The sequence below is a fragment of the Homarus americanus genome, unplaced genomic scaffold (assembly GCF_018991925.1).
Source record: "Homarus americanus isolate GMGI-L3 unplaced genomic scaffold, GMGI_Hamer_2.0 scaffold59578, whole genome shotgun sequence".
In the NCBI taxonomy this organism is placed as follows: domain Eukaryota; kingdom Metazoa; phylum Arthropoda; class Malacostraca; order Decapoda; family Nephropidae; genus Homarus; species Homarus americanus.
In genome coordinates, this window is record NW_024712913.1 from 4,831,134 (window position 1) to 4,849,430 (window position 18,297).

Sequence of the window (18,297 nt, forward strand, 5' to 3'; positions counted from 1 at the left end):
TCTCTAGTTTGAAATCATAATAAAAATATATGAAACTAATTACATCCAGAAGAAAAAAAAGGAATACAGTACTGTACTAAACTGATCTGTGCTCTGAGACTCTGAGACCTCATTCATATACTCAGGTGTAACAGCAGGCTCCTCTGTGCATACAGAACACTATACGACAGGGGTTCTTAACCTGGGGTCATTGGACCCCCAAGGGGTCCATGGATGGGCTTCAGGGGGTCCATGAAGGTCAGATAAAAATTTAACATTTATATTCAAGCCAAACAACAACAACCTTCTCATTGAAATGAACTTTTGAGCAGAATTAAAGTTTTGTTTTGTTTAATTTGCACAAGATGCTTGTATTTCATTTTTGTATGGAGTGGCCATTAATTTTTGCATAAAAAAGTGTGAAACTTAATTCTTTGTTAAGATTGTTTACTTTATTCATACTTTGTGTATGTCATACACTGTATGAGGCAATGAATTTTTAATAAAATAAAGTATATTCATTGCATGCAAAGTTGTGTTTATGTTCTTATGTGCATTTTTCTAGGGAGGGGGTCCATAGCTTTCACCAGATTCCCAAAGGGGTCTGTGACTCAAAAAAGGTTAAGAACCACTGCTATACGAGGTAAAAATTAGTTCAAAATCCTGTCTTAAACTGCTATTTTAAATAGCACTTGACTGTACACTGCACGTTTCTCAGCAACTATTTAAACTGTTTTCACCAAGTCTTGAATCTTTTACATCGGAGAGAAATATATTACAAACCTCTTCAGGAGAACCTCAGTATAGATCTACAGATTCAGAAAGAGCTGCTCCCTCCCTTCAGGCCTGACAGAGACACCAGCCCTAATGTTGACCTTGAACTCCTTAGGGAAACCCCTCAATAAGGATAAGAAGACTGAGAAGGTTAAACCTATTAAATGTGAGAGGATAATGTCTCACTTCAGAGACTCTGTTACTTGAACCCTCCCCTGAAAGATCTGCAGCCCAGAGAAAAGATAACTGTCTAACTTATCCAACTGTTTCTTGTCAAACATTTTGGGAGAGAGTAAGTTTAGTCATAATCTATATTTTGGGAGAAAGCAATATGATCTAATTGTTCCAAGTGATTGATCCAATCTGCTATCAACCACTCAGCAGGTCCTGTGAATAGTTCCTTAAGTTTTTATAAAGCAACACAAGTACATTAATATACTTCAAAAAGGAAATATTAAATGGAGACCCATTTAAATATTATAGCAGAGATCTTAGCAAGCTCCCCCAAACCATCTCTATAATACAAATTCATATAATTTCATTTCAGAAAATACCAGAGACTTTCCCTCAAACTGCAGGGCTGACCCGGCTGGGCCACAGAAACATACATCATGAAAAGACAAACTGGATTAAAGTACCTTCTATTTAATATACAAATGCCTTGGCACAAGAGTGGGGGCTGATGGACCCCATTAGGTTCATCACTTGTAACCAGACTGGATTGTTAACGAACTATAACTGAGACCTGTAATTTTGTGAAATGCACTTACAGTATCTACAAACCCATTATAAGGATAGCACAGTGAGACTACCTGTTTGGGTGGAAGGCATAACCAGGATAAACTAACTGAGGTTGATACCAGAAAACCATCATAGCTGATCCAAGAAGATAGATGAGGTACAGGTATGTTATCAAGTGATCATTGAGCTTCCTCCCTCTGGTATAATAATGGAAAAAACTTTATTTCTACTATCCTCTTCACGGCAAGAGTTGTAGTAGGAAAGAGCAGACTGATTGTTGATTATGTCCCAGCCATTAAACGTGCTGCCGAGTAAAGGGCGACCAACTATAACTATTATGTTACCAACTTCCAATACTAGAGTTCCTGGGTCTCTTGCATAAGTGAAAGTGGGAGGCAGGAGGCTTCCACATGACTCCGGCTGGGGTTACCAATGATATAAGGTGAAATGCATATGTGAGCATACATTCCAATGCATTCAATGATCCAGTCATGGGCCACACAAACCTTTTCGTATTTTTTCAAAGTTTCTAAAAGAATTAAGAAATATTTCATAAATATATTTTGCTTTATATGCAAGTCAAATTAATATAAGCAACGTATAAATCAATAACGTGTTCATGCTGTACAGCATTATTGTATCAGTACTCAAGTTTTGAAATACAGGTAGGGTGTGTAAAATGATGATAAACACATAATTTTTTTTTTAAGTTTCATTACATTGCATAAGACTAAAATTTAGTAACAGATATAAAAATAATAATATACTAACCTTCAGGATGATGACTGCCATCAGTCTGAACAATAATGAGCTTCATTGATCGATTATTTTCACTGAATTTGAGAGGCGAATCAACTATTTGGGCTCCACACAGTTTTATTAGTTCCTGTTGGTTAAAGTATTACTGTAAAATGATTGAATGATTGGGTAAAATATCTGGTGTTGTAGCCTGTGGCCAAATGAAGGGATAAATGTCAAAGTTATTATGGGTGAGACATCTGAGATAAGTTACCTAGTTATACACACACAAGGCAGAGACACTGAGGATATAGAAACATACATAATTGAACATAATAATAATTTTAATACCCAGGTTAACAATCCCTTATCCGAAATCCTTGGGGCCAGAGGAATTTCGAATTTCGGAATTTTTCGGTTTTCAGAATGGTTAGTTTTTTTTTTTTTTTTTTAATGTGTATTAGCCCACGCGGGCATAGATCACTGACCCACATCAGGGCCTGGGGGGGAATATAATAAAATTATAATAATAATAATAATAATAATAATTCATAGGTCTAGGTCGTGTTTCTCACTTTTGATCTTTTTTCTTTCTTGTATTTATTATTATTATTATTATTTTATTATTACAGTACTCCTGTATTATTGTTATTTTTATTAATTTTATTATTATATATTATTATTATTAATGATATCCTATTATTTTATTTTGGTGTATTTTTATTAACAGTTCTATTTACGATGAATAATTAGTATTATTATTATAATTATTATTACTATTACATTTTCGCCCCCCAGGCCCTGATGTGGGTCAGTGATCTATGCCCGCGTGGACTAATCCCTGTTTAAAAAAAAAAAAAAAAAAAAAAAAAAAAAAAAAAAAAAAAAAAAAAAAAAAAAAAAACGCCCCACACAAAAACTTTCGGTTTTCGGAATTTCGGATAAAGGGTTGTCAACCTGTATAGGTGTTATGTTATCAAGCAAGAAATCTTAGCCTTGAGATTAAAACTTTTGTGTCATACCCTGAATTGTTGAATGGTAACATCAACAAACGGAGGCATGACATAGAACTCGCAGTTAGTGAAGAGAGGGATGAGTTTAGTTCGCCCTTTGTTTGGTCCTGGAACTCCTGTACAGTCTATTACCTCATAGTCCTCCTGTAAATAGCAAGACTTTGATCACATCACATAAATTATATACTTTTAATTAACTTAAAATGACCTAGACATTAAAAGCTTCACAAATACTAATGATTGGGATCAGCCAGCCAGCCAGTCCTGGATAACCAGACACACACTTCCAAGAGAGGAGATAAAGGGCTGCCTTTTCCTTTCCTCTACTAACAGCTCTCCTCCTAAGCTGTAACTACACTTCGGTCTCTCTACATTCTGTCTATTTTTTTAATCTTCTTGGGACAACAACCCATTTTAATGCAATGACACAACAAATAAGGTCACACAAAAGAATGTGGAGAATTCTTCTGCAAACTTATACAGTTCTGTTTAGTTTAGTTGAGTATTGCTTCTGGATCTTCAACCTTTATGAAGTGGGTGTGAGGAGCAATGATACTGATGTCAGAGAGTCCGCTCTGTGGCAGCAGCGGCAGTGGTGGCGATGCTTGTTGTTGTACATGTAGTTGTTTTCATATATGTATATTGCAGATATATATACAGTAAGTAACCTTTATTATAGCTGTTTTAATTTTACTACTGAGGTGAAAATATGAATTGAGGAAATATATATACAGTATATATATATATGCTCTGAAAACATAACATGCATCAGAATTTACTCACATAAGTTGGTGGCGAAGCCAAGCAAACAAGCCCAGTGAATGATAAATGAATTGCACATTGTACTTGTTATTGAACAGGACAGGACACAGAATTACAGATGCCATCCATGCAAAACTAAGCTTTGATATCATCAATGTCATTTTATGTGGGTTAGCCGAGATTACATGATGGTAACTCTCCATGTTGCTTAGTCTCTTGCAACCTCTCTTGTCAGGTTCTTCTTTATTGTAAGGTAATTTGTAACAGGTTGTATTCAAACAAAGAAATCGTACCTTGTCAAAGTAAACATAATTTTTTAGACATAAATTAAAAATGTACAGGAGATGGACATGATCTACCATACTGTTCCTGGTAGAGAGCAAAGGTACATAACCAGTGTAGGCAATCATGCAGACAATGGTAGCATCATCCTGGTTGATAAGAGAGGAACATAAATTCTTGTTCATACACGAACCTCTGGGAGAAGTTTCTTTGTGGAGAGTGAATCTAGCACCCACTGTAAGGTAATGACCCAGCACCCGGCAGCTATTCCAAATAGGTACTTAAGAGTTCGTTGGGCATGGAGACCAGATTCAGTCTTCACTACCACATGAGTGACGCTGGTATCCCACAACCTCTTAACACTTGAGCCAGGGCTAGCCAACTTGTTCACTAGATCTTGAACTTTACCCATTTCTGAGGCGGTTAAACCAGTACACACCAGCTGTGGAGGTCCTCTGGTACTAACTCGTGTTGTGCTTGATGCTGGCCTGAAAATTTAGCAAAAATTCACTACAGTATAGCAATGCTATGTGTAACATATTAAATGCTGTGTTTGTGGTAACCTGACTGACATTAAGAAAGAAAATACTTAAATTCTCTTGTTTTTTGAGAGAAAGAGGATGCATATATATACTCAAATTGTTTTCTTTCCTGAAAGATTCTGCAATGGCAAGTTGACAGACATTTACATTAATTTTTCAGAAAAAACCTAGGGAATGGAAGGTGTACATAAAATACAACTGAATGTAGCCATGGAGTTAAAATAATATTAATAAAAAATTAAGTAGGTAAAATAAATGAAGGGATTAAAGATATAATAAACTAAGAAGACTGAATTAAAAGAAAAATAAATGGAGATAAAAACACAAGTGCAAGTGATTAGAGACTACCAGTTAAATGTTCTTCATAATGGATACAACAGATGATCATATTTCACTGACAACAGCAGGTGACAGGAATACTGAACATTCTACGAACAACGTGGTGTGGCAGATATCACTTGAAAGAAATACTGTAATGCACAAGTAAAGGGAGAAAACCCATAGAAATTTGGGATAATTGTAGTGTTACAACAGACACATTTATGAAAACAGTGGAGCTGTAAAACAATGTTCATTTTAATTTTCATCAACAAGGAAACAATGCATTAATTTACCGATGTCTGGATGTTACTACAGTACTTACTTTTGTGATATAATCGGATCATTACTTGGTGGCAACTTTGGTTCATTAGACACAGTTAATTCAGGAAGGCTGGTGAAGAGTTCTTCTGACTCCTCACCACTGTCATCTGCCAGAGGACAAGTAGGTGACAGGACATCATTTGGGTCATCATCTGATGGGAGACATAAGACAACTTAAAAAAATTTTCATCAAGTTTTCGCTCAATAACCAAATCAATCGGGAATCCTACTTAGTTGTACACTCACCCCAAAAGGTATCTTTACGGAGGAGACTGATGAATTTCAAAATGAACACCGCGACTCCTGTTGTCTAAGTAGGGTTGTCAAAATCCTTCATCCGTTGTGTGAGTGTCTCACAAAATCATAAAGATATTTTTTAGAGCGAGTGTACATCTATTCCATATTTTATAAACTACAAAATTTTGCGCACACACACACACAAACCTTCTTCAACGACATCCTTCTTCTTCATGGCAGCTTCCAGTTCTCGGACTTTTGCCTTGAGCATTTCGACTTCGTCCTGTAAAACAAGAGTCTCATGTGAACCAGGGAATGAACCTCTATTATTCATTGTAAATGCACAATATTTCAGCTGAATTTTGGATAAAATGGACTTTTATAGACAGGCTTGGAAACTGACCCACCATTTACAGTATAACATTGTGTCTCAGACTACTATACATGTATTAGAGTTGTGAGTGCCAAACAAATGACTTATGAATTATTATTATTATTATTTTTTTAATGTACAGTCGACCCTCGTTAATTCGGACCCCTTTAATCCGGATTTCGGATAATTCGGACGAAATCTGAACTAAGCGAGGAACCGTCAGTATCAAATTTCCGGTTCTGGGATTGTCCGATAGATGGCGCGCACCAGACCGCCAGTCATTGTTGACTTAGCGCCATATTCGAGTATCAGTGTTATGTTGCCCTGCAATTTTCGTTGATATTTCAGTGATTAAGCATCTTTTAGCCTTGTGTGTGACCCTTTCTGTGAACCAGAAACTGGAACTTATAAGGAAGTTAGAGGCTGGTGCTTCGGTGGCTAGAGTTTGTGACGAGTATGGTGTTAAAAAGCAAACAGTTTCGGACATACACAAGGCTAAGGACAAACTCACTGCATTTTCTTTTAAAAATAATGCAATATTATGCAAAATTAATCCTTAAATCGGTTAAATCGGACAATCGGCTAAAACGGACACCCTTCCCCCCCCCATTAGTCCGAATTAACGAGGGTCGACTGTACAGAAATACCTCGATTTATGCGGTTCTTGTTTACGCGTTTGGTCATTTACGTGGTACCTTGCCAGAACCGGGATGCCTGATTTACGCGGGTGAAGTATAATTTGTTTATTGACTGGAGATATTTGTTTTGGCTCATAAAATTCATACAAATTACCCAGACAGATTATAATTTGCATTGCTGGAATTCTTACAAGACGGTGATCATTTTAAATATAAACATCTTAACATTTGCATTGACATACAAATTTTAGATGTAATTTAAGGAGATCATGAAAATAAGCAAATATTTTATCTTTTGTGCAAAATATATGACGTTTACATTCAAAATATTCCCCGACCTGCAAGGAATCCAGAAATGTCAATTATATTATCCTAACTTTAGTCTGAGGTACTATTTATTACTAAAAATGTAAATACAGTCATGCACCGGTTAATGTCCTAGATAAGTTCTTGGAAACATGACGTTAACCGAAATGGACGTTGTCCGATCATCACAGAAACTTTGTATTTATACTTACGTGTATGTGGAATACTATATACGTACATACAGTGGTCCCTCGGTTAACGAGCACAATCAGTTCCAGCAGGTTGCTCGTTAACCGAAACCATTGTTTCAATGGGTTTTTGGGTAATTGGTTCCAGCTCACCGAAAATTGCCTAAATTCAACAAAAATGGTAGAAAAGTTCACTTACTTTGAGGTGTGTATGTAGAAGGCTCCTGGATGATGATGATGATGTGAATTTGAAGTGGGAGGTGGAGGAGGAGAAGGGAGAAGAGAAGGAAGTGGAGGTGGAGGAGAAGCATTTTACTGCTTCTTGGAAGGTGAGTCACCTTCCATGAAAATGTCAGGAACCTCTGGACTGACAAATTCTCCACCATGAACATCCTCTCTCCTTCTTGAAGTGGAAGGCTGAGGGCTAGCATCTTGTTCCCTCTGCCTTTTACTGAAGAAAGTTTCAATTGTGGTCTGTGGGGCATCTCTCCTCCTCATCATTAACTTAGGTTTAAAGAAGGAGACCATTGTGTCCTCAACATGACGCAACGTTAGTTTAGATTTTTCCACATCTGGGTGCTTTGAAGCCAGTTTCCTGAACTTCTTCCAGTGGTAAATCACATCTTTCAACTCTGAAGTTGACATATGGTCATCACTTTCCCTTTCCTCCTCATCATTGTCAGCCTCTAACATCTCATCCAGTTGCTTCAAGTCATCAGGAGTAAGTTCCTCCTCATGAGACATCACAAGCTCTTCCACATCCTTCTCCTCCACTTCAAGGCCCAATGACTGACCAATGGACACAATCTCCTGGTCCAACTCTGTGTCATCCTGAAATCCCTCAAAATCATGGACTACTGATGGCCACAGTGCTTTCCATGAAGAATTGAGGGATCTAGTGGAGACTTCTTGCCATGATGACACAATCAATTTTACAGCCTCCAGGATGTTGAATTGTGTCTTCCAGAACTGTGTCAGTGTTAGTTCAGGATCAGTGGAAGTTGTCTGATGACACCTCCTAAATATTTTCTTCATGTACAGCTTCTTAAAGTTGCTGATCACATTCTGGTCCATTGGCTGTATGATTGATGTAGTGTTGGGAGGCAAAAACAACACTTTCACAAAGTCAAATTGATACTCCAAAGTTCTGGCAAGTAGAGGGTCATGACCAGGTGCATTATCCATGAAGAGAAGAGCCTTTAAAGGGAGTTTATTGGTGGTTAGGTAGCTCTTGACAGAAGGGCAAAACACCTCAACAGCCCATTCATTAAAGAGCTGTCTTGTCACCCATGCCTTACATTTGGACTTCCAATAAACCAAGCTTTCCTCTTACCACTTTCTGTTGCTTGAACACCCTGGGGTTTTCAGAGTGGTAAACAAGCATAGGCTTCCGTCGAAAATCTCCTGAAGCATTGGCACCAAGCAATAGAGTGAGACAGTATTTCATGGGTTTATGCCCAGGTAAAGAGGCTTCATCTCTGGTGATGAATGTTCTTTTGGGCATCTTTTTCCAAAAACAGCCCAGTTTCGTCCACATTGGACACTTGCTGTGGAAGATAATTTTCTTCTTCCATCAGTTCTTTAAACTCCACTAAAAACTTTGCTGCTCCTTCCTTATCAGCACTAGCAGCCTCACCATGCCAAATAACACTGAAAATGCCACTTCTTTTCTAAAATTTTTTGAACCAGCCTTTGCTGGCCCGAAAATCTCCAAATTCTGTGCCTGAAGAACCAGGTTGATCTGTCTTTAAATGTTCGTAAATCTCCCTGGCTCTTTCACAAATGAATTCAGTAGAAACTGAATCACCTTTCATCTGTTTTTCCCTAATCCAGATGATAAGTAACCTCTCTGTTTCTGCAATTAGGGATCTACTTTTAAACACTCTTGTAGATTTGTCTCTCACTTTCACTTCTTTAAATTTGTCTTTCTGTGCAAGAAATGTCGACACACTTGATGTCGACATGCCATATTCTTTGCATGGCGCATTTGTTCTAATGCCTTCTTCATGTTTCTTAATAATTTCCTGCTTGGTTTGGATTGAAATCGCTTTTCTTGATCTCTTAGGCCCCATGCTGGATTCAAACACTGTCAACACCTGGTTTTTAAAGTTTAAACTTGCTGTAAATAATGAATATTTTATTTAAAATAACACTGCACTAGGCTATATATTGTCAATATGTAAAATAAATTTCAAAATTACCAATAATTTGCTTGGAAACAGAAAAAAAGCGTTTAGTTAAAGAGAGTCTCAAGCAAGATGTTACCTCCACTGAAAACACAGAGAGACTAACTCTTGTTTGGTGTGTTAACAAGTTGGATGGCACGCCAGAAACTGTTTCTTTATTTTCAATAATTGTTAAAATGACTAAAAAATTTAATATTAAACTTTTAAAATTATTGAATAGTATAAACTTCTTGATATTTTCTAAAATAGTAAGGAATTTAAGTCCTAGAACCGATTACTGTATTGGCGGACTAATACTACAGCTGGTTGACCGCCAAGTGCAAGTGAAAACATGTTCAGGTCGGCTCGTAAGAAACTCGTGAATCGAGGGATTGCTCATTAACCGAAGTTAAGAATCTTATGGGAGGTAACTCGTTAATAGAAATCTCGCTAACCGAGGGACCACTGTATGTTATGACGACCCCTGAAAGCTCTCTCCTCCAGGAACACAGCCCGGGCATTCAATGGGGGTAGTATTGTACTTACTGTATATGAGAGGTTCAAAATACACTAGTACAGTATGGTGTTTATTGTTTTACATGTTCATCAGTATTAATTTTCAAATACACTATGTCACTATTGTAAGACTCCCAGGTAAATGATTTTTGTATTTCCACAATTCTACTATAACATATTTGTAGTACAGGTATGTATTATTGAAGAAATAAATAAATACAAATTCTACTAAAGATATAATTTAAAATTACCTTAACCTGGTTTTGCTTCTGTGTACTTATGGCTTCACTCTGGTTGGAGTACACACTGCTGTGACTGACATTGTCTACTTCATTCTCATGCTCCTCATCTGACTCCTCAATTATTTTCACTGGTTGCCCATCTGCACACAGCAAAACTCAATTAATAAATAGTTCCATGGGTTAAAGCTATTAGAGTATTAGTAACTAAAGGTCTGAAAATGGACACTAACCAAAATGGCTAGAAAGAACAGATGCCATAGTAACAAGACTAAACAATGATAAAAGACATTCTGTACCGGGGTCAGTTAAGGTAAAGTACATCACTAGGGGGTTGGGGCTGATATATCAAATCCTACTTCTTGTCATCATGTGAAGGTCTGGAGGGGCTTATGGCATCCTAGTTAAATGAAAAAAATTTCTTTACTCCAATTAACTTAAGAATGGAGGAAGCTTAATGGATGAATAGAACTGTTCTATTATCCAAGTAAGAAGTGGAAATGGATTAAACTATTAGTTACATTAATGTGACAGATAAATGGCAAGAAAAAATAAAACACTTTTGCTAGCCATACAGGTGATGTGTACAGAAGAATGTGCAATTATCTGTTTAGTTATGTAATGGGGAATTTCATGTGTTTTAATATAAAGTAATAAATTATGTACCGTATATGTGTTAACAGTAATGTATTTTAAAGTTTAGATTATCTCATCTACTTCATATAAACAGAATTAAGAAGACAGTATGTAATACAATACACAGAACTTACATGTAAATATATAACATTACATTTAAATATCCCTGACATGGTCTTGTTTTTTGACCTGTTGACCACACACACACACACACGAGCAATGGGCTTAAACATATCCCCTAAAGCAACCTCATAGTAATGTTTGGTGAAGGTAAGGATGTGTAGAGCAAATGTTAAGAGACAAAGACACAGTGACATCCCATTACTCCATCACTTACCTTGGATATCTGCCTTATCAGATGGTGACTTCTTGCCAGGTTTCTTATCTCTGGATACTTCTGCTTTAGTACTATTTTGTTCTTCTAAAGGAATGTTCTTGTCCTTACATGTGGTGCTATTTTCATCTAATAAAGCTTCTGCCTTTGAAAGAGATTTATTCACTCTGGCAAACAGCATCTTTGTGCCTAGAGAGAGAGATGGTACATTAGCAGAGTGTAATGTGTCCTGTGACGATCCCAATGTGATTATTTCGAGATCTATTTTCTTTTTATTCTTACGCATTGATTTTATTAAATTCAAGTCTTGGTTGACATTTCGCAAAACTTCGGCTGTGCTGGGAATCTCCTCCTCATCAGAGGGTATTGTTAGTGTGGTTAGTGGAGCATCATCACTTTCAACCACACTTTTAATTTTTTGTGAATTTACATCTTCAATGCTGGTGTGGGAATTTTGGTCGTCATCTTTCTTATCCATGAGGTCCTCATCAGGATGTCCGAAAAACTCCCAGACATTCTGATCAAGTCTTTCCAGGTCTCGCATCTCTTCGGAATCCAAAGGAAAAAGTTCTGGTTTTTCAAATTTGGTTTTCTGTGACTTCTGGACAGCAGAGGAGTTACTGCTGCTGGTTGAGATAATTTTTGGTTTACGCTTTGGTGGATTCATGATTACTTCTGTGTCACTTTCCTCAGAACTGGAATCGGAGTTCGTTGGCATACGAATCCTTTTAAATCTCCGGTTTGATGAATCTAAGTTGTCTATACAGGGACTGTCATCACCCGAGTTGTCTGGATCTCTGTTTTCTACAGAGCCTAATGTTAATAGGTCATCTTTTTTACCTTTAGTATTTGATCGGTCTGATGAATCTGTGGAGAACAAAAGCTTACTATTAGTAGCTTTGTTCTGAGAGTTAACTGTTTTTTGGCTCTCCTGAGATCTTTGAACTGGAGTTAACTCATCCTTTTCAATAGGTGGAATCTTTCCATCTTTTGAAACCTGTGACATAATGTTTTCCAACACAGGTTGACCTGACTGCAGTGGTTTTCTTCTTGGTCTATTGATGGTTGGCTGCAAGTTACCTGTGTTCTTTAGATTTTCTTTTTCAACCTCCACCAGTTCCTCATCATTTATTACTGTCCTTGGTAGCATTCCCCTTTCTTTGGTTTTCTGGGCCCCCTGTGTTCGTCTCTCGGTCCTCTCCGCTGGCTTCTCATCCATTTTTACATTTTCGCTTGAGAGACTTGAAATTCTGGCAGCTCGGGTTAATTTGTTTTCACTTATATCGGCGACTGCCAACAAACTTGTTGACTGCTGGCTCTCTGTGTTCTGATTTAGATTTGCAGATGAACTTTCAATGTAGCTTGTCAACCTTTTCAGGGCACATTTGTCAAGTGGTATTTCTGAGGATGGGGAGCTCGACTGAGCTGGTGTTTGGCCATTACTTGAATCTTCAACCCTTGTTTGTGTGTCTGTTGATTTTTTACTCTTATTTGATCCTTTCTTATCTATGTTTAAGTTCAGCTCACTATTTTCAGCTACTTGCTCAGTAAGAGTATTTGTAGATTGAAAATTCTTCCTGGTACAGGTTTTGATTCCAATATTAACAGGGAATGAAAGTGCTACCTCCATGTCCTCAGTACAGCAGCTGCCCGGCACCATTTCACTACCATATAATACCTGGGTTTCCTCAAGAAGGTGACTCTCAGGTTCTACATTTTTCTTCTCAGAAGCAGCAGATTCTGACAATGTCTGAGCCTCTGCTTCACACTGTTGTGGTGTGAGCTTATCATTTGGATTACCCTCTTCATCACCACAACTGTTGGCTGCTGCTTGCAAGTCAGTTTGCATGACCGCTTTCTCTGTCTTGGAGACCACAGTGCCACTGCAACATTTTCTGTGAAAAAAATAAAATAAAATAAAAAATAAAATAAATAAAAAAATAAAAAAATTGAGAATACAGGTCTTGAAATAAATTTTTGTTTTCACTCTTCCAAGTCTTTTCTTATTACTGCAGGAATCAGGTGCAAACACAGACACTCTTCATTTCCTGCCATTCATATGCTCTTCATGCTGTAACAGATTATCTTGCCCTTCAATAACAAGGCCACAAAATATCTAACTGGTTTATCAGTGTCACTCCATACAACTTAACATCTCCCATGAACAGGACTCCCATCCCCATAAGCACCACATTATCCTGCCCTTAATGCACACTGTTGCTCCTTGGATGTTGATCACATCATTAGTGAGTTGTTCACCCCTTCCTTCTAAGTCTTCCCCACTTCCTCCTATTACCCACCTCTGAATTATGCACTTCTATTTGCTTTCTTACACTTGATGTTCACAAACATCCACAGCCCATTTTCATTTCCTTTCCTAAAGCCATAACCTCTACACTCTAGCTTATCCTCATCATCCTGTCGATCACAACCTTCTCTCCAGGTGGTACCCGTCTGACTACCAGTAGTTGTATTAGCTCATCCCGCCTCCCTAAAGGATGAGGAAAGGAGGGAACAGTATGAAGTTTGTTCCCCTTCACGTCCTCCATCTTGCTCTTTTGTTTTACTCACCTTGTGGATACAGACCTACTCCCTTACAAGAAATATTGGACAATAAAGCCATGAGAAGTATACTAACCCATGTTCCTCTTTCTGTGTGACCAAAAGAGCCATATATTTCATGAGGACTTGATAAACTTCACACGGGACTTGATGAAGACAAAAGTCACGGCCAAGACCTCCGGCAGATGTTACAAGACTGGCATCACCAGCTGCTACACCACACCTGTTAACAATGAATGGTTTTTAAAACTACAAGGTCATAGCTTTGAACAGGGTTTCCTCTCTCTCTCTCTGTCACATTACACATCCATCTCACCATTCTCATTAAAGTTCATTCAAGACTATAAATGTCATGTTCTTTAGCTGTACCATTCACTGCTATACAACAACACACTTCTTATGCTGTCTACATAAAATTTTCCTTTTAAGTGAAGAGAGGGTCCTGTTGCATGCCAATATACAGTAGGCTACAGCTTCATCAACTTCTTCCAGCCACTTTTGATTCTTGCACCTGAGCTCCATCCCCAGGACCAATCACATTACTCAAGAAGCAGAACTCATCAACACAAGTCAGATCATATAATTACCTGAACATTGAGCACACTTAAGTCAGCAACATCGTTCAGTCAGCCATTTACACCACTACACCTCTTGTGTACCCACCTTCCACACTCACTGCACATTACTGACACTGTCCACTCTCCACCACAGGTCCTTCACTCACACTAGTGATTATGATACTGCCATTACAAATCATTTTATGGACAAAAGAATTTCAAGCTTAAATATTTAAAATCATTGACTTATGCAAGAAGAAAGACTTTATGATAACAAGAGGCATCTAATAAGTTGGGAAAGCTCAGCACATTTTATAAAACACCTACAATCATGATATAACTAATGGCATATTTGATATGAGATGAGTATAGTAAGAGTTGTTTTAATAACAGACCTTTCTGAGCAGAGTGACCCCATAGATTTAAATGGGACCAATCGTGATCCATGGATGACTTGGGAATCAGTGCTGGAATTCTTCGATGATGACAAGCATGATGGAGAAGTTTGGGACGTTTTAAAAGACATGTTTCTTTGAAGTGGGTCGTCACTTTTGGGGAATAAAAATGTCTTGGATGATGAACCTGGTGTGGAACTTGGGCTCATGGCATGGTGGGGTGGGCGTGGTTTACTCATAACTGTCGAACTTGAAGCCGAGGTTGTCACAACTTTCCTGAGTGGCTCGACACTATTACTCTGCACGTCCGATATTTCCTTAAGATCTTCTACGAGAGAAAAACTAACACAAGGCGGTTTAACACTCGGTGGTTTACCTGCTGACTCACAATCACTGTTCAAGACACTTAGATCTTGTGTGTTAGCTGTCAGTGAAAATGTCCTCCTACTTGGTAAACTTGAGTCTTTCTCCTCATTTTCCACCAAATTATCGTTTTGATCTTCACACTTTGTTGGGATGGAGTCATCTTTCTTACTATTTGTCAACAGTGATTGTAATGAAAACTTTACTGAAGTCCTTGAGGAAATGATGTTATATGATACATTACCTTCCACTTGTTCATCAGTACAAAATGGTTCTGTTTCACTACATTGAACCTCTGGGAGGTTTGTGGACTGTGGCTTATCAATTTTATTATCCTTTGTGTTTTTATCTGACTGTAAAATCTGTGATGTTTGTGGATTCTTATCATGTTCAATATTTTCCCTACAAGAAATCTCTCTCGTTTTTTCAGTTTTCTTTAATTTTGTCTGTGCCTTTTTATTCTCTTCCTCCAGTCGCATTTGAGACACGATATTTTTCAGTTTCTTCACTCGTTCCGTCTTACTATGAGATGACGAGAGATGCTCAACGTCAAACTGCTGAGTTTCCTCATCAATTGTCACGTCTGTCTCTTGTGAGGATGTTATTGTGTTTACTGAATGCCCACAGGTTCCTCCATCGGTTCTGGAGTCATTCATGCTCCGCTGTTCACCTCCAGTTATGTTGAGGCTTGTCTGTCGAATTTTCAGATCTTTGCGGGCGCCCTCAACATGTGACCAGCCAGGAGACTTGGCATTTTTCACATTAACTAAGACAGCAACAGTTTTATTAGTGTCTATAAATTTAGACTTCATTTCTGAGGCATAACGGACATTATGGGAACTTGTACACCCAGTGGTGTTATTAGTAAGTATTTTCCCAGACGATCTGGTTGATACTGAAGGTGTTGACTCTTGGCATGTATGGGGTTCATTCTGTTCTACCGAGGTATTAGCATTAAATCTTACCTTTCTGTTTCTTGTGGGCACTTTTGGCGGAGGCATAACATTCTCACCTTTAGAAACTTTTGAAGGGATAGTTTTATTAATTTGGGTATTTTCAAAAGTTTGTTCCATGAATGAAATATTCTCTCTTAGAAGGCTTTCTCTCTCTTTTATTCTCTTCTGTTTGTTCAGTTCTTCTTCTTTTGTGAACACAGTGTTAAGTTCAAACTGTTCAATATCTTCAAACATGGAGCACAAAGCTTCCACCTCCTTCTGAGCTTTTTCTGCTTTAGACCTTTTGTTCCTGGCAGTTTGTGATCTATTGCTGCTGCTGCTGCTGGAACTACCTTCAACATCTGAGATAGTTTGCTTCTTTTTGGTTTTCTTATTTCCTTCATTTACACCAACGGTATCTTCATTAGGTCGCTTTTTCCCCCCTTTCTTGACTTCAGCCTTAGTGCCGGTAGTTACATCCACTGCTGCTGATACTCTGCCACCTTCGGCAGGTGTTACAAAAATGAGATTAGCTTCCTTGTCCTCTTCTATTATGTTGTTACACAGAGGGTCAGCAACCTGGCTGGAATTACAGGTTTTGTTCTCTTTTACATCTGACACAAGAACATCAAACTCATTCTCTGTGTTAACGGGACAGCTATCGGGTATGTCATGGTGGTCGTCGTCGTCGTCGTCATGATTCGACATGATAACAGAATCTATTTGTTTCTTTCCTGCGAAATTGATGGTTATTTTTGGTGGTTTAATGACGCTAAGGTTGACATTCTGTTTAAGTTTTGCTCCTTTAGTGACGGGTGTACTCTGCTTCTGGTACGTTAAATTAACACTCATGCTCGTACTAATAATCGAGTCATCTATCCTATCAAATCCTTCTGGTCTGATTGGAGTGCCCTGACCTCTGCCCCGACCTCTTACTCGTCCGCGGGTCATGGAAAGAGCTCCTCTTGCTCTTGATTTAACTCCTCGGCCACGTTTTGGAGCAATTTTTGTGTTCTTTGGTGTCCTCTGGCTGGGAATAAAATTATAAGGATCACTTGGAGTACCAGTCATATATTCAGCTGGATTAAATATCTGAGTTTCCACATCATCCTGAGATTCAACAACTGGGCTGATCTTACCATCCTTGGACTTAAAAAACTTCTTTGATCCAATGAATGAGGTTGTTATGCTTCCTTTACTTTTTGGGGTTGAAGATGAACAAGACTCTTTATTGGTATGTATAGACTTTTTAATAGATGTGTCTGAGCTCGACTTGTTCTCCATTAGTGTCTGTGCAGAAGATTGGAGATCCTTTCCAACATCTTTTTCAGGGGGTATATAATACTGAGTAGATTCTGAATCAGATTTTAAGAGTGAATCACTCGAGTGAGAGGCTCCAATGCGGAAACCGACTTCACTGCTGGTGTGAAGCCATTTGGCAACCTTGTCTGTTGGTTTTTCTCGACCCAACTTTTCACTAAGATGTTGTGAAGATTCCTCAGTATAATTTAAAGATTCCCCTGGAAAAACTATTGTATTTTCAATTTGTTGACTCACCGACAAAAGATCACCCCCAGTCTTGGTATTTATTTCTTTTTTCCCCAAGTAAGTGGCAATGGGCCTTCTGCTATTTCTAGCAGATTTTCCAATAAGAGATGAGTGGCCTCCTCTTGTACCACCTCCTGTTAACCTCCCCCTTCCCCGCAACACCACACCACCACCACGAGCCCCCTTGCCTCGAGTGAGGGACGGTATCAAACTTTTTCTCTCCAAAGGTTCCTGTTTAGTGGGGGATGAGTAGGAATGTTCTTGGGATATAACATCTACAATCACACGCTCGATACAGTCACTGATTCCAGCGTCTGCTCTCTGTGTCTGAGGCTTTCCATCTGTGTGAAGACTCAATTCTGCAAATAATAGAAAATAATTTATAAAGTTGTTTAGCAATCATAACAAATATATTCAAAGTAAAATTAGAAATATGCAGTAATCCCTTATTAACCAAGGGTTTACCAACTATGGTTTTGAGACTCCTTGTTTTATATTTTCTACATTTTTACCAACCAAGGTATACAGCTTTATAAGTTTAAGCCAGTTTCCATGGCCACCACAGGAGACGTCTCACCCAATACGGTGGGAATGTTTGCTGGATTTGTGTAGTTTGTATAAAATGACAACCTGTTATCACCTCCCACGCTTGATGTCAGGTGCTGAAAATGCTCTGGGCAGGCGCACTTTGATCAAAAGCTAACTAAAACAAACATAACCTAACCTACAATGACCTAACAGAACCTAATCATTTATTCCAAAGGGTAATATCAGCACGTTTCAAGCTTTTAATGATGTTTTGATAAAACTACACATGCCCAGACCGGCAATT

General features: G+C 38.2%; 1 protein-coding gene across 1 annotated transcript in view; it reads right to left on the reverse strand.

Annotated features, from left to right (window-relative positions):
* Positions 1–505: 505 nt before the first annotated feature.
* Positions 506–18,297, reverse strand: part of LOC121864668 (breast cancer type 1 susceptibility protein-like) — a 27,072-nt gene continuing 9,280 nt past the window's right edge. Inside the window, exons 5-14 of the mRNA XM_042363819.1 lie at positions 14,620–17,824; positions 13,744–13,890; positions 11,109–13,000; positions 10,148–10,278; positions 5,918–5,993; positions 5,475–5,625; positions 4,483–4,777; positions 3,255–3,389; positions 2,266–2,380; positions 506–2,023 (exon numbers count right to left, since the gene is read on the reverse strand). Coding sequence (XP_042219753.1) covers positions 1,851–2,023; positions 2,266–2,380; positions 3,255–3,389; positions 4,483–4,777; positions 5,475–5,625; positions 5,918–5,993; positions 10,148–10,278; positions 11,109–13,000; positions 13,744–13,890; positions 14,620–17,824 — 6,320 coding nt within the window. The 3' untranslated portion in view covers positions 506–1,850. The remainder of the gene's footprint in view (positions 2,024–2,265; positions 2,381–3,254; positions 3,390–4,482; positions 4,778–5,474; positions 5,626–5,917; positions 5,994–10,147; positions 10,279–11,108; positions 13,001–13,743; positions 13,891–14,619; positions 17,825–18,297) is intronic.